The sequence below is a fragment of the Emiliania huxleyi genome (assembly GCF_000372725.1).
Source record: "Emiliania huxleyi CCMP1516 chromosome Unknown EMIHUscaffold_14, whole genome shotgun sequence".
Lineage (NCBI taxonomy): Eukaryota > Haptophyta > Isochrysidales > Noelaerhabdaceae > Emiliania > Emiliania huxleyi.
The window spans coordinates 204,001-217,941 of NW_005201192.1; the positions used below are offsets into that span (position 1 = coordinate 204,001).

At 63.8% G+C, this 13,941-nt stretch overlaps 2 protein-coding genes across 2 annotated transcripts in view; both read left to right on the forward strand.

Annotated features, from left to right (window-relative positions):
* EMIHUDRAFT_449185 (hypothetical protein) overlaps positions 1-901 on the forward strand; it is a gene marked incomplete at its 5' end in the record, with an annotated part of 3,145 nt that extends 2,244 nt beyond the window's left edge. Inside the window, 3 exons of the mRNA XM_005787727.1 lie at positions 302-380; positions 457-579; positions 631-901. Of these exons, the coding sequence (XP_005787784.1) occupies positions 302-380; positions 457-579; positions 631-734 (306 nt within the window). The 3' untranslated portion in view covers positions 735-901. The remainder of the gene's footprint in view (positions 1-301; positions 381-456; positions 580-630) is intronic.
* Positions 902-12,717: 11,816 nt separating this feature from the next.
* Positions 12,718-13,941, forward strand: part of EMIHUDRAFT_201397 (hypothetical protein) — a gene marked incomplete at both ends in the record, with an annotated part of 2,102 nt that continues 878 nt past the window's right edge. The window contains 3 exons of the mRNA XM_005787728.1: positions 12,718-12,745; positions 12,845-13,149; positions 13,837-13,935. Coding sequence (XP_005787785.1) covers positions 12,718-12,745; positions 12,845-13,149; positions 13,837-13,935 — 432 coding nt within the window. The remainder of the gene's footprint in view (positions 12,746-12,844; positions 13,150-13,836; positions 13,936-13,941) is intronic.

Sequence of the window (13,941 nt, forward strand, 5' to 3'; positions counted from 1 at the left end):
GGTACCCCTCCCGCGTGTGAGGACTCCGGAGGGCTCGCGAGCCGTTGCGACTGCATACGCGAGATCAGCCGAGATCAGCCGAGATCCAGCCGAGATCCAGCCGAGATCCAGCCGAGATCCAGCCGAGATCCAGCCGAGATCCAGCCGAGATCCAGCCGAGATCCAGCCGAGATCCAGCCGAGATCCAGCCGAGCGAGATAGCAGCCGAGATGTGGCCTGTGCCCCTCCCCACCCCTCGGCCTCACCCGCCGCCGCCCCCCGCCGCCTCTCAGGCGCGCGCGACCGCGACGGCGTGCTCGAGTCGACGGTGCACGGCAGGGACGGCACCGGCGCTTGGTACGGGCAGGTCGTGCTGGCTGGCGGCACGTCGACCTTGCCCGGTCCCGCCCAGAGCCAGCCGAGGCCCCTCTTCGACGCACCGACGTGAGGCGTGCCCGCGTCGCGTCTCGGCTGTAGGGCTGCCGGAGCGGCTGTCTGCGGAGCTGACGCGGTACGCGCCGCACGACTCGCCGGCCAAGGTGACGGCGCTGGAGGGGCGCGAGCACGCGGCGTGGCTGGGCGCCGGCTGCGCGCGGCGGAGTGTGGGGGTGGGCGGCTTCCCCCCCCACGGCCGCCGCTGTCGGCTTGTAGGCGCTTCAATCCTCGGCTCGCTGGGGGTGATGCCGCCCATGTGGGTCTCCAAGCAAGAGTACGACGAGAACGGGCCCCTCATCGTCCACCGCAAATGCTTCTGAGCGCGCACAGGGCTATTTCGCTCTTCGTGTGTTACTGCCGCCCAGAGTCGCTCCCGTTCGCTCGAGCTCGCCATCCCTTATTTTCGCGACGCGAGACCTGGTTCCACCCACCGTATTCGCGCACATCAGAACCAACAAGAAGAATCGCACGCGCCTTACGGGGACCACAGGATAATAAAATAAATAAAGAAATTGCGGCAACTCTGACGTCTGAGCCGGCAAGCGCAACGGCCAACGCAAAGAACCTTGCACAAGGCCGAGCGTTTTTGATCCCTCGGTCTGCGGGCGCCCGCCCGCCTGAGCCCTGGTCTGACAGCCTGACAGCAGACCCGGACAGCGCCTGACAGTGCCCGACAGCCTGACAGCGTTGACAGCACTTCTCTGACAGCCTGACAGCACGTATCTGACAGCCTGACAGCAGAGTCTGACAGTCGAGGGGCTCTGTCGCTGTCAGGCCCTAACGTGACAGCCTGACAGCTGCCCGACAGCCCGACAGCACACAGTGGCCTGACAGCAGCGCTGACAGCCCGACAGCCCGACCAGCCCGACAGCAGCACAGACCATACACAGGCCGTGCAGCCTCTTTCTTGTGCCCCATGAGGGTATAACAAAACTATTACATGCAAAGACATGTAGTCATGGGATGGTCATGGGTCTCTCCTAGGGTCTCTCTCTCAACCCTCCCGCCCCACCTCTGCGGACCCGCGGCTGTGCTACTACAAATGAAGCTACCAGCTAGCCTTCTGGGGCCCTACAGCCATATGCCTACAGTGTCTGGGTGGGGGTGGCCGCCGCCGTTTGTGCCGCCGCTGCCTGCGCCTGCGCCGCCATCTGCGCTCCCCAGGCGGCCGCCGCTGCCGGCGTGATCACGCCGTAGGAGGGGGGCAGCTGCGTAGCCGCCGGCGTCACCGGCGTCAGCGCCCCCGCCGCCGCCCGGCCAGCGGCCACAGCCCGTCTCCATCCAGGAGGAGTCAAAGGATCGCAAGCTCCGCTTCCACGTCAAGCGGCTCATCAAGTCCCATCAGCAGCGGGGCGAGGATGTGGACGAGGAGCTCGACTTCTACATGGATGATGATGACGGTGACCTTGCCTGCCTGTCACACAGACACATAAGACGTGCATCCTCATCTCTCCCTCTTCTCTTTCTCTTCGCAGTTGCGGTGCTCTTCACCATGGAGGATAGCTCCAAGGTCTTTGCCATCGGCAACATCGAGCAGGTGGCCGTCGCCGACGGCACGGTAGACGCGCGCCGCGCCACTGGCAGCTCGAGCGCAGAGTACCTGCGCCAGCTCTCGATGAGTCAGCGCAGCAACGGGGTCTTCATCAACGACCCCAAGGGCCTCTTTATCCTCCGGTGGTACCGTGAGGTGAAGGGTGACGGGACCCCCCCAGACGGCCCGCGCTACCAGAACAGAGCGTGCAAGTACTACAAGCTGACGAGCAACAACGATGGGGAGGCCTTCCGCTGGACCAGCAACTACCAGATCATCAGCAAGGTGTACCTGAAGAAGCACTCCAGTCTGCCTCTCTGCTATTCTCTCAGTGCGGCAGACAAGAAGATGGTGACGTCCACCATGAAGAAGATGGTGGGACCGGAGGCAGAGTAGAGACTAGAGTATGTGTGCAGTAGAGTCCTGCTGGTCTCCTCTTGATAGTGTCATAAGTGTGGCTGGTGTGTGTCAGAGCCTGACAGCACCCCGACAGCACCACCTGACAGCACCTGACAGCAACAGCCCAACGTCTGACAGCAGCAGCAGCCTGACAGCTCTGACAGCTCCGACAGCGTCTGACAGCAACACCCGACAGCTCTGACAGCACCCGACAGCTACAGAGCCCCTCGACTGTCAGACCCGCACCCGACAGCACCCGACAGCACTGACAGCACCCGACAGCTGGTCTGACAGAGGCACCTGACAGTGCCTGACAGCTGCCCGACAGCCCGACAGATCACCTGACAGCACCTGACAGCCTGACAGCCAGGGCTCAGCCGCCCGCCGCCTCTGAGGGGGTCGGGCCCCCTCTGGGGGGAGGCGAGGGCCCTAGGGGGTACCCATGCGGGGGGGAGATGGGATCCCCCAGCCCGCCGCAGGCGCCGATTTTTTTGGCATTTTTTTTCGCGCGATTTTTTACTTGTTTTCATGGGAATTCGGCGTACTTGCGGCCATGCTATCACGCCTTGCGACATCCTTTCGGCGCTGCTGACCGTGCCATGCTGCTCAACTGACCGCCTGCATAGCTCGCGGCCTTAGTCTTCGGCATTCAGTGACGACCTGATCGTACGGCCAGTAGGAAGGTGTCCTTCCAGCGCGTGCACGCTTCTGACGCAATGCGCGTCACAAACTGCCTCGGATTGGCTGCTGGCACTCTCGAGGCTATGCCTACACAGCCTCGCGCGCATGGGCAGTCAAGAGGACCACGCACCTTCTCAGGACAGCGCCGGTGCCTCTCTCTTGGACCGGCAAACGTGGTGGTCTCGTGTCACCGATGTGGGACCAGTGCGGCATCGCGCCATCGACAGCTCTGAACTGCGCCTCACCACTGACCGGGAAGGCCGCCAAGTGGGTCAGCACCGGTCGCACATTGTGGCAGCAGTCAGCAGCGCATGTCTGATAGCTAGAGCAGCAGCGTCAGGGTCGCAGGGTCGGATCGTGTCAAGCCTCTCGCCCGGCCGGCCGCGTGCAGACCTGTCTGCTGTCTGGAGTGATCTGTCGGCGGTCAGTACGACCGATCAGGTCGGAGTTTTCTGATGGTTGGAGGGTCTATCTGTATGTACTCCTCGAGATCTCTCCAAATCTGCCCTCTGATCAACCGTGATCATTCGGGAAGTTGGTGCTAACGGAGACTAACGGAGCCGGAGCCCCGTTTCCGCACTGAGCTGCGCGGCGCACGGTGCCTCCGGGGCCCCCCGCCTCCCCCCAGAGCGGGCCCCCTAGTCTGAAAACAAAAACAAGCTCGAAAACAGCCAAAATCAGCCTGCGAGAGAGGCACTGCGCGCCGCTGACCTCATGTGGGGATGTGTGCCGACACCAATACTGATCTAAAACCTGGAAACCCTTGTTCAAAGCCGACCCTAAGCCGCTAAGCGCCATCCTTCCTGCTCTCACCTGATGCTGCTTCCCCGCGCCGCCTCCTTGGCCCCTTGGGCGTATTTTTCTACTCCCAGTGGGGGGCCTGGGGCCCCGCCCCCCCCCCCTTGTTTTCTGTTTTCTGTTTTTCAAAACGCCCGCCCGCCCGCCACCCCGAGGCGGCTCGGCCCCCCACAGACCGAGAGATCAAAAACGCTCGGCCCAACGAGATCGCGCACGGCCACGGGGGCGGGCGGACCTGTTCTCAGTATAGGTGTCTGTTTTGTTTATTTATGATTTTTATGCCGCAGCGCGCTGGGATCCGGATCCTGGGGCTCTGTTCACCACGTTGACACCCTAGATGCAATAGCGAATAGGTAGGTAGGTCCGGTTTTGACCGCCCCAGGTTTTGACCGCCCCAGAGCGCAGAGAGAGGGCCCTACAACAGGTAGGTAGAAGGTACCCCCTTTTTTCGTCTTTTTTCGCTTCGCTGCGCGGCCTGGGGTTAGGTAGGTAGGTAGGGCGTTTTGGCGCGAGTCATGGTCGACAGACTCCCTATCTGGGTAGGAGCCGGAAGCCTGGCGCGTGAGGTGCACCATCGGCGGGCGCTTTGGACATCGTTCCAAGTGCATGGTTGCTCCGCCGCCCACCTGCGACTGGGCGTTCGGGAAAGAGAACCTCCGCAGCCGCGAACCTCCTCATTGGTGTGACTACTATGATGCCAACCGATCCGGTTGCGCGGGTGCCTTTGTGTCTGGTGGCGGCGCACGCGACGGTGTATGGTTTGCGCCGTGCGTCTTTGCAGATGGCCACTGCAGGGCATCTGGCGATCGCTCCGTCTGCGCCTTTCCGTCTCTACCTCCGCCTTCTCCGCTCCCGACCACCGAGCACCTCCGCAGCGTGTTTCGGGGGATCAATGCGCGGTTTCGGAGAGGACGACCGTCAACAGAGCTTTTGGAGGCAGGCGTGCTCGTCCACATGTTTGACAAGCAAGGGCTGCTCAACACGAGACTGGTTAAGTGGGGTCGGCCAGGCGGCGGTGAATTCTACTCGGGATCGATCATCCGGACCGCCAAGGCGTTCGTCTGGGGCGGTGGCGACATCAGCGGCGGCTTTGTGCTCGCGCCATCGACGCAAATCCTTTGCGCCTACGACCACGACCAGGGCACTGACGGCCAGGCCAACGGCGGTTGCCCGATCGATCACGAGTGGTCTGGCGATGACCTGCTCGCAGTCCTCGAGGCAGGGGCACCACAGACAGCCTACTGGATCAACGAGATCATCGTGGGAGGCGCCGCGTGGGAGCGCTCGCTGCCAGGAGGTGTTGAGGCCTTTTTCACGTCCGGCGGGCGCGGCGCCGACCAGCTCCGCGCGGCGCACCGCGCTTTCCTCGAAGAGCACGGCCTCTGCGCGTCGCAGGCCTGCCGGGGTCTTGGGGGGAAAAGAGGAGCCGAGATATGTGAGCCGGACGATGAGAGGCATTCGACTCTTGCGCGCCGCAGGTGCCTCTGCTGCGCTACATGGGTGCAGGTCCCGAGGATGCCTTCGTCGACATCTCGCCGCCCCCACCGCCCGGCTCGCGCTGCCGGCCTTGGCTGCTGCCAGCGTGCGCCGCGGGCCGTTCCCCGGTGCGTTGGTACAATGACTGCTCGACTGTGAAGAGCGAGGCCACCTGCGAGGGGTCCTTCTCCTGGTCGCTGGCGGGGGAGCCGATGCCTTGCCACTGGGAGCGACGGGCAGACAAGCTCGTGGGGATGTGCAGGAAACAGCCCGCGGGATGCATAAACTCTCCTCCTCCTCCGCCACCGCCACCACCGCCGCCGATGCCACCCTCGCCCCCGCCCCCGCTGCCGCCACCGCCCGTGCCGCCGCTCTCTCCACCGCCCCTCCCGCCGCCTCCTCCGTCCTCACCACCTCTGCTGTCGCTATTGTCGCCACCGCCACGACGCACCGAATTCCTCCTCCTCGCTGGAGGTGTCTTGCTAGCGGTCGTCTTGCTGGTGTTGCGGTCAAGACGAAAGTCGCCGATGGAGCGGGTGGCAGTGCGCAGCATTGGAGCAACGGATCGCCGCCGGAAGTCACAGAGGGCGCGCGGGTCGCCGAGGAGGCCTGGAGCGCGGGTGGCGCCAGACGAGAGTGAGGAGACCCAGTCGCTGAAGGTGTCGATGAATGTACGCTGAGCGTGCGGAGTCGTGCATATGCGCGGGGCTCCTCTTTGCGAATACTCGGCGACGGGTCCTCCGTAGTCGGTTGAGGTCGCCGCCCTCCTCGTGCCTCTCCCCAACCCCTCGGTCCCCTCGGTGGTCGACGCCGTCGGTCGGCTCCGGCTCCCCCGATTGGGTCGGCCCTGCACTCGCTTCGCTGCTTGCTGCCTTGTCTTCACTGTCGTCTCTCCTCTCTTTCCTCGCCTCTTCTCGTCTAGCCTCTTCGCTTGTAAAGGTAATGCTTTGTACATGCGTCGATGATCTCTTTTTCCTTTTCGCGTGAGCACCACTGTGACTCTGAAGCTTGCCCAGCGTGAGTCCAAGTGACACAAATGACACGTGCGTGCCCAGCATGGGCAAGGGGCTAGCAGGGTCCAGGGGCGAGGGGGGGGGGGGGGGGGTCAAAGAGGTCAATCAATTGAAGAGAGAAGGTTGAAGGGGGCGGGAGTCAATTTCAGTAGAGTACCTCCGAAGCGAGGGGCCGCCCCCGCCCCCCAGCCAGCGAGCTCTCGTGTACAAGCGTGCGTGTGCCGGCACAGATTCCGCAGAAGGCGAGCGCTGTGAACGCCCAGATTCGTCCGTCCCCCGCGGTACCTATCGGAGTTCAAACTTCGCTCGGAATTCGCACCACCAGCCGGAACTCCCGGAACCGCGTCGCCTGCGCCAACAGTCTCAAGGCCTCAGATCAGAACATGGTAAACTCTCCCTCGCAGCGTCTGGCCGTTGGCGCTGCCCGAGCTGCCGAGCGAGATGCTGCTCCGCATCGCCTGCGTTTCCCCCGCCGCCGAAATACGCCGCGCCATGGTCCTCACTTGCTCAGCGTGGCACAATGTGCTGCACGAGGTGAGACGCCCCGCAGACGCGGCCGCCCTCACAGCCACACTCCCCGGCGTTCACACTCCCGACGCCTTCGTCGGCGCCCTTGCCGCCTCCCCTGCCGCCGCCGCCGTGCTCGCCGCCCCCTCCGCTGCCGCCAAAGCAGCCCTAGCTCTCTTCCGTGGCCCCGGCTCCTTGACGCCCCCACCCCCGCATTGGCGGCAGGATGTGCCCCTCCTCGAGGCAGTCACGCTGGCGAAATTCCCGCGCGTGGCGGGACTGGTGCGTGCGGTGGGGGAGACGACTCCCAACTGGCCGGCCATCTACCTCGCCCAGCTTCACAGCTCGCAGCGGCATGTCAGATTTGGGCCCGCCCGTCCTTCGCTCTGCCCGCTTCACCACTACACCTTCTCGGTGCAGCTGGTGGCGGAGGCGACGCACCCGCACGCGGAGTGGGGAGAGGGCGAGGACAAGGCCCGCGTGCTGAGCGAGTTCCACGGCTCGCTCCGCCCCGGCGTAACCGTCGCCGATGGCGTCCTCGGCCGGGAGGGCGGGCTGCGGCTCTGGGAAGACGGCCTTTGCCCTCATGCGCTCGAGGCGCCCTCAAGGGAGGAAGAGAGGGACGAGGCTGCATCCCGCCCCGTGGTCCTTGTCTACTCGCTCCGCATCTGGATCTCCGACGGCCTCCGCAAGACGCAACAGCTCTATGAGTGCAGTTACTATGGCGAGGGTTCAGACGGCTGGTGGCTGTTTGAGACCTCCAGCCTGCCGACCGCGCTCAGTCGAACGGTGAGGTTTGTCGTCGATCGGGGCACGGGCATGCATGCCATCCCCAAGCGGCCACGGCGCGAGTACCCCTCTGGCCTCGACGCGGCGATTGCTTGCGTGCCCGACAGGGGGCTGTTCCGCCCTGTCCTGCAGGTCTTCACGCACCTGGGACACTTCCGAGAGATCCACACCTGCACACACGCAACCTTTGGTAGCTGATGTGGGTAGGGGTGGTGGGTCCAGCACTCGCCCCGCGCTCATTGTCCTCTGCCCGCCCACGCCCCCCCCTCCCGCCCCGCCCGCAGTCGCGCATGCACCCGCAGAGCGGAGCCGTGGAGCTGCAGTTCAGCTGGGAGCAAGGCCCGCTCAAGGGTGACCGCGTGCTAGGGTGGGAGGAGGGAAAGGTCTTCCCCTTCACCGAGAACGAGGTGCGGCGCTACCTCGAGTACGGCCTCGACTGGCAAACCGGCGTGTCGAGGTGGTGATCATGGAGGGGAAGGGCCGTGCCCGAGCAAGGCATCCGCTCGCTCTGTGGGTCTCACTGACGCATAGGACGAGAGACGGCGGGCAGACAGAGAGCAGCTCTCTCTCCGGTCGCGCAGGATATTCAGCGATCGTTCGCGCGCACGAACAGTCAACGGGGGGGGCGGGGCGGGGGGAGTCGAGTGAGTCAGACAAAGGCCCGAGAGAGTTATGACTGCCGAGAGCTCAGCCGAGCGAGTCGAGCTCAGCCGAGCGAGTCGAGTTGAGCTGATCTCTCGAGATCTTAGGGGACCCCTAGGCTTAAAAGGGTGGGCCCTGGGGCACCTGCGGTTTGAACGGCTTAAGGTTGCTCCCGGCCCAGTGGGGATTTTGGCCTACTCGCTTAGTGTGGGTAAACCATAGTACCGTATACGGTACTATGAACAGAGAAGCCCATAAAAGTCGCCGCGGCAGTCCACGCCGAGCCGGCCTGCTGCCGGCTCGCACGGCAGCCTTTTCCTCTCGACCAGCCTCAACTTCCGTACAGTCAACATTTTGTCGCTGCGTGCTCGTGGCGAGCTGTGGCGGCGGTCGAAGTTGGCCCAGATTCGACGACGAGCGCCGGACGATAGTACCGCCTTTGTTCGCCCTGTGCATGTCAGGCCAGGCTGCAGCAGGGCACTACCATCGTGCTGCCCTGCTGCAGCCTGACCTTGCCCACTGTGCACAGCCGCCAGAGCACCACCACCGCCCGGCATCGTGTCACGGCGAGCTCCTTCTGCGCCCGCTCGCGAGGCTCTCGCGCTGGCACACTTTGGCCATCTGCTGCTCGCGTTCGGCGAGCTCTTCTCCGCAATCCTGCCACGGTGCCGCCACCACACACCTTCTGGCCGGCCTGAGCCGCGCGGGGTCGCCGGCGGGGGCAACGCGTCGACCTCTCTCTCTGGTGCACCACGGGCCGCGACGGCCTGCGAGCAGCTGGCGCGAGGAGGCAGTGTGCCGGCACAGTCGAGCCGGAGCATCGGGTTCTTGATGCTTGTGGGGTCGAGTTTGACCTTATGTGGCATAATATGCAACAATAAGGCTATGCTATCTCCCGGATTTTTGAGATATGATCCCTCAAAGTCGAATTATGGTTTACTGGTGACCATAGTACCGTCTGTCTTGTTTGCCGCGTTTCTTCCAACGAATACTTTAAAGTCTCGACAATCACTAAGCTGCTTATGTGGCACCGCAGAGGCTCTCTTGGGGATGCCTGAGGCCACCCCAACCACTCACCAAGCCTTACGTGGACGAATTCAAACCTACTTTTATGGTTTACCCACACTAAGCGAGTACCTTAAGGTACTCAGTGACCGTCTCTAAGGGGCCCTAAATGGCCTGCAATGCCATATCTTCGTTTGTGCCTAGGTTGTAGAGCACTTTAAAAAACTAGTATGTCTTGGAGTGAAAAGTTTCTCGATGAGGTGGGGATCCCCAAGCTGCAGAACATGTGCGAGCCAGCGCCTACGCCGCTCAAGGAGTCAGGCGCGGAGCGCCGCGCGCGGAGCGCGCCCCGAAGAAAATTTTGAGGGTTGAGGAGGGCTAGGTGCGATTTATATTAAGAGTTGACTCACACGCTAGGAACCACTCGGCCCACCCACAGGCCCAATCTCAAGTGGCGGCGCTCCGCGCCTGTGCAGCGGCGCGCTCCGCGCGTGTTCTGCAGCGGCGCGCTCCGCGCGTGTCTCTAGGCGCTACATGCGGCCGTCGCCGTGCCCTTCATCAACCGTGCGCTCGAGAACTGGGGCGGGCTCAACTGGGAAGACCGCTTTCACCACAACGACAGGTCACATGCACAGAGCGGGGTGTGGTCATGACGCGGAAGAAGGCAGAGACACAGCGTCTGCCAGACAGGTCACATGCACGGCATTGGAGCTTCGCTGCAGCGGGGTGTGGTCATGACGCGGAAGAAGGCAGAGACACAGCGTCTGCCAGACGCGTGCTACGACGTCAGGCCAGCTTCGAAGCAGCGTGGCCACAACTGACTGCAACAGACTGTCTTCATGTGTCTAGACTCTACCGGAGCGGTACCGCGGTGCGCTCCGCGCACATAGGTGCCAGCGCGCTCCGCGCGGTATCTAGCCAGCGCGCTCCGCGCGTGTGTCCAGCTAGCGCGCTCCGCGCGTGTGTCCGGGTAGCACCAGCGCGCTCCGCGCGCACGATAATCCAGTGCCTACACTTGTAGGCACTGAAAGCTTGTTTCTGCAGCTTTTGGCCGGGGATCCGTGGTGAGCAGATTCCCAGATTCTCCAGATTCCCCTCGAAAACCGCCCCTTTTAATTCATTGCGGCCGCGGGTTTGCTCGGATTACTCGTTTCCCTCGAAGACATACTAGTTTTTTGGCGTTCCGGTGCCTACAAAAGATATCCGAGATCCCATGGAGCTGAACACAGGATTTGCCGCGGTCACTGTCCTACCAGCGGGCACAGTGGGCCGCGGACACCCGTGAATGACTAGGCAGGTTTTAAGAGCTGCTGGGCCTCGAGATGCTGGTTTCGGCCTAGCGCGAGTCGGAAGGGAGACATGAGTGACACGTGGAATAGTCTCCGTGCTGGGAGCACTTATGCGCACGCCGAGACGAAAGAGCTGCTCTTTGCTCCTCCCCCCCCCCCCCCCCCCCAGCGCGGCAAAACGAACCCGACGAACCGCGCGCCCCTCGCGAGAGACTCACACATCTCTCCGCACACGCACATACACGCAGCACGCACCCCACACCGCAGAACCCCACCTTTTGATACCACACAAAACCTGGCACTTCCCACGAGATGCGGGACCTTCGGCGAAGAGAGAGTCGGGGCCGCCGCGGCCGCGAGGGGTTTGCAGGCGGGAGAACGAGATGTTACCCCCCCTCCCTCCCTTTCTACAGTCTCGCTCCACGACGAGGATTGCCGTCCTTTCTGGCTACGCGGATGTGATTACGCTGTGCTTGCCTACTCCCAGACACTGGATGGTTGCGGCTGAACGCAAGGTGTTAGGTGTACAACAGCACGCCGACACGTCCAAATCCCGTCGCCGGCGTGCCGTCGGTGTCATGTGTCGGCCGGACCACAGCTCTCGAAGAAGGCCGCTTGCGACTGCCTCACGGTGGGGTTCATTCAGAACGTCAAGCTGCGTGGCTGCCTGGCGAGCATCACGCGCGAGGCGGCGATATCCGCGCCCTTCGAAACGTTGTTCGCATATGCGAAGCGACATCGAGTTTTCTGCCGCTCTGAGTGCTCACAAGGCGGAGCGGCGCGACCGCCGCGCCATCGAGCACGCCATCGCCGTTGCTGCGCTGCAGTCTGTCTACGGCGGCATCGCACTCGCACTGAAGCGGCGGCTGCCAGCGGCGCGGCCTCTTTCGGTACTACCACTACTGCGGCGATGCGGCCGACGCGGGGGGCGAGAACGCGGCGAGGGAGGCGTGGGCGCAGGGTGCGCTCTCGCAGAGGTCGGCGGGCGTCGGTCCCCGACCCCAACGCATGTGGGGGTCGCACCGCACGGAGGGCGGGGATGGACTTTTGCGAGAACAGATGTGCTTCGCCAACCGCAACGGCGACCTCGTGGCCCCAGCATGATACATGTCGGACACGACAATGTATTTGCATCTCAGCATCCTGCCACTTTTTTGAGTCTCCCTCGCCTCGGTCGCCGCTCTTCCCGAGCCCACGTCACGTCGCTTGTTCCGGGTTCCCCGGGTCTCGCGTCGCTCTTGTTCCCGCGCGCAGTGCGCAGAGCTTCGCTTCCGCTTGCGGCCGCGGGCTCTTGGCGCGTCCGCTCTCTCTCTCTCTCTCTCTGGCCCTTGATAAGCCGCGCGCGGAATTTAGCCCTGTCTCTTGGTCGGACTCACTCGCGGGTGCCGGACCAATCCGGCTGGGGCTCCTTCTTGCCCTTCTGCACGAGATTCTGCTCGTTGAGGAGCTTGCGGAACCGGGGCTCCAACTCCGAAAACGCGCCGATAAGCGCCACTTGAAAGACACAGTGGTATTGCGTCGGCTGACAGAAGATGACGTTCAGGTCCTTGGACGGCTCCACGAGGTCGGGGTAGCCGTTGTACAGGGCGGCGACGCGGCGCTTCAGGATGGCCCGCTCCAGCTCCATGTTGTGAACGTAGTGCTGGTCGTCGCCAGTCAGGCCGAGGATCTGGCACACCTCACGCACGCTGATGCCCGCGTCTCCCGCGATCTTCTTCATCCGCGTCTCCGCCCAGAGCGTGTACGCGTCGGCCGACTCCTCAAACTCCTCCGGGGAAAGCGCGATGGGCGGCGCGCCGATAGCTGTGCGGCCGGCGGCGGACTCGAGACCCGCAATGAGGACCGCGTACGCCGCCTTGACCACCTGAGCGTCACGGTCTTCGGCATCTGCCGTCGTTGAGCGCTTCGCGTTCCGAGTCGACATTGCGAGAGGGAAGACGGCGCGCTCCTCGCTCAGCTTGGTACGCCGCCAAGAGACTTCTTTCGCAAAGAACAAAAAAACGCGCCTCCCACCCCCCACCCCCCCTTGCTCTCTCTTCTGGGAAGGAGTGTCGGCAATCTGGTCGGCAATCTTCTCACCGTTTAAATTCTTCTTGCCGTGAACGGAATTCTTCTCGCTAGGGCACCAAGTCTCGCGCCGCCGACCCGGTGCCTCCTGGTCGCCGCCGCATCCATGCTGCCGCTAGTGCGGCGGCGACTAGGTTTATCACCGCCGCGACTCCTCCGCGCCATCTGCTCACGGGCTGGCAGTACCAGGATCGGCGACACCACCGTGGCGCTCCGTGCGGCTGAGCGAATAGAGCTTGTTGGCTCAGCGAACCGAAGCCTACTGCCGAGCGGCTCGGACTCTGAAGAAACGCTCGCCACCCTCGAGTGGCTCGCGAAGAAGGCGCTGCTCCGCCAGGACGCCATGCTACTCGGCGAGTCGGTCGGCACCCTCCGTTCGCTGGCTTTCCGCTTTTGCGAGGTGACAGGCCGCGAAGCTGAGCACGTCTCCATCTCGCGTGACACGACCGAGTCGGACCTCAAGCAGCGGCGCGAGATCCGTGGAGGCTCTGTCGTCTATTCAGACCTTCCGGTGGTGCAAGCCGCGGTCAACGGGCGGGTGCTCATCATCGAGGGCCTCGAGAAGGCGCGCGCTAGACCTCGGCTGCGGCTGCACCTCGGCTGCACCTCCGGCTGCACCTCGGCTGCACCTCTCTAGGCGGAGCGCAACTTGCTGCCCATCCTCAACAACCTGCTCGAGAACCGAGAGATGCAGCTCGACTCCGGCACACCCTCTCCTATGCACACCCTCTCCTCACACCCCTGCCATGTGCCAAAATCGGACACACGGCCGAGTCATGCACAACATGTCGTTGCCGAGTGATAGCCGAGATGTGGCCGACGCGTGGCGTCGGCGGAGCCGGTCTCCCGTCCCTTCCAGGCGCCTTCCTCGTCCACCCGCGCCGGTACGATAAGCTCCTCGCCGAGGGAGCCACCGAGGCCGACCTCGCCGCCCGGCAGCTGGCGCGAGACGCAGCTGAGATCGGCGCCGAGATCAAAGACCGAGCGGAGATCTGGCCGAGATGCAGACCCAGCCAAGATGTGCGGCCGGCGGTGGCGTGAGGGCGGACGGTGGCGCGATGCGCACAGCCGCAGGAGAGACGGCGCCTCTCGCGAGCTGCCTCTCGCCCCGCCGCAGCTCCGCCTATAGGGAAGGCTCCTAGAAGGCTCCTAGAAGGCTCCTAGAAGGCTCCTAGAAGGCTCCTAGACGGCGCCTCGCCTCGCCACATCTCTCGCCTCGCCGCAGGTCCGCTGCCACGACGACTTCCTCGTGCTCGTCATCGGTCTGCCCGTGCCTCGCTTCCCGGGCGCGCCTCTCGACCCGCCGCTCCGCTCCCGCTTCCAGGTGCGC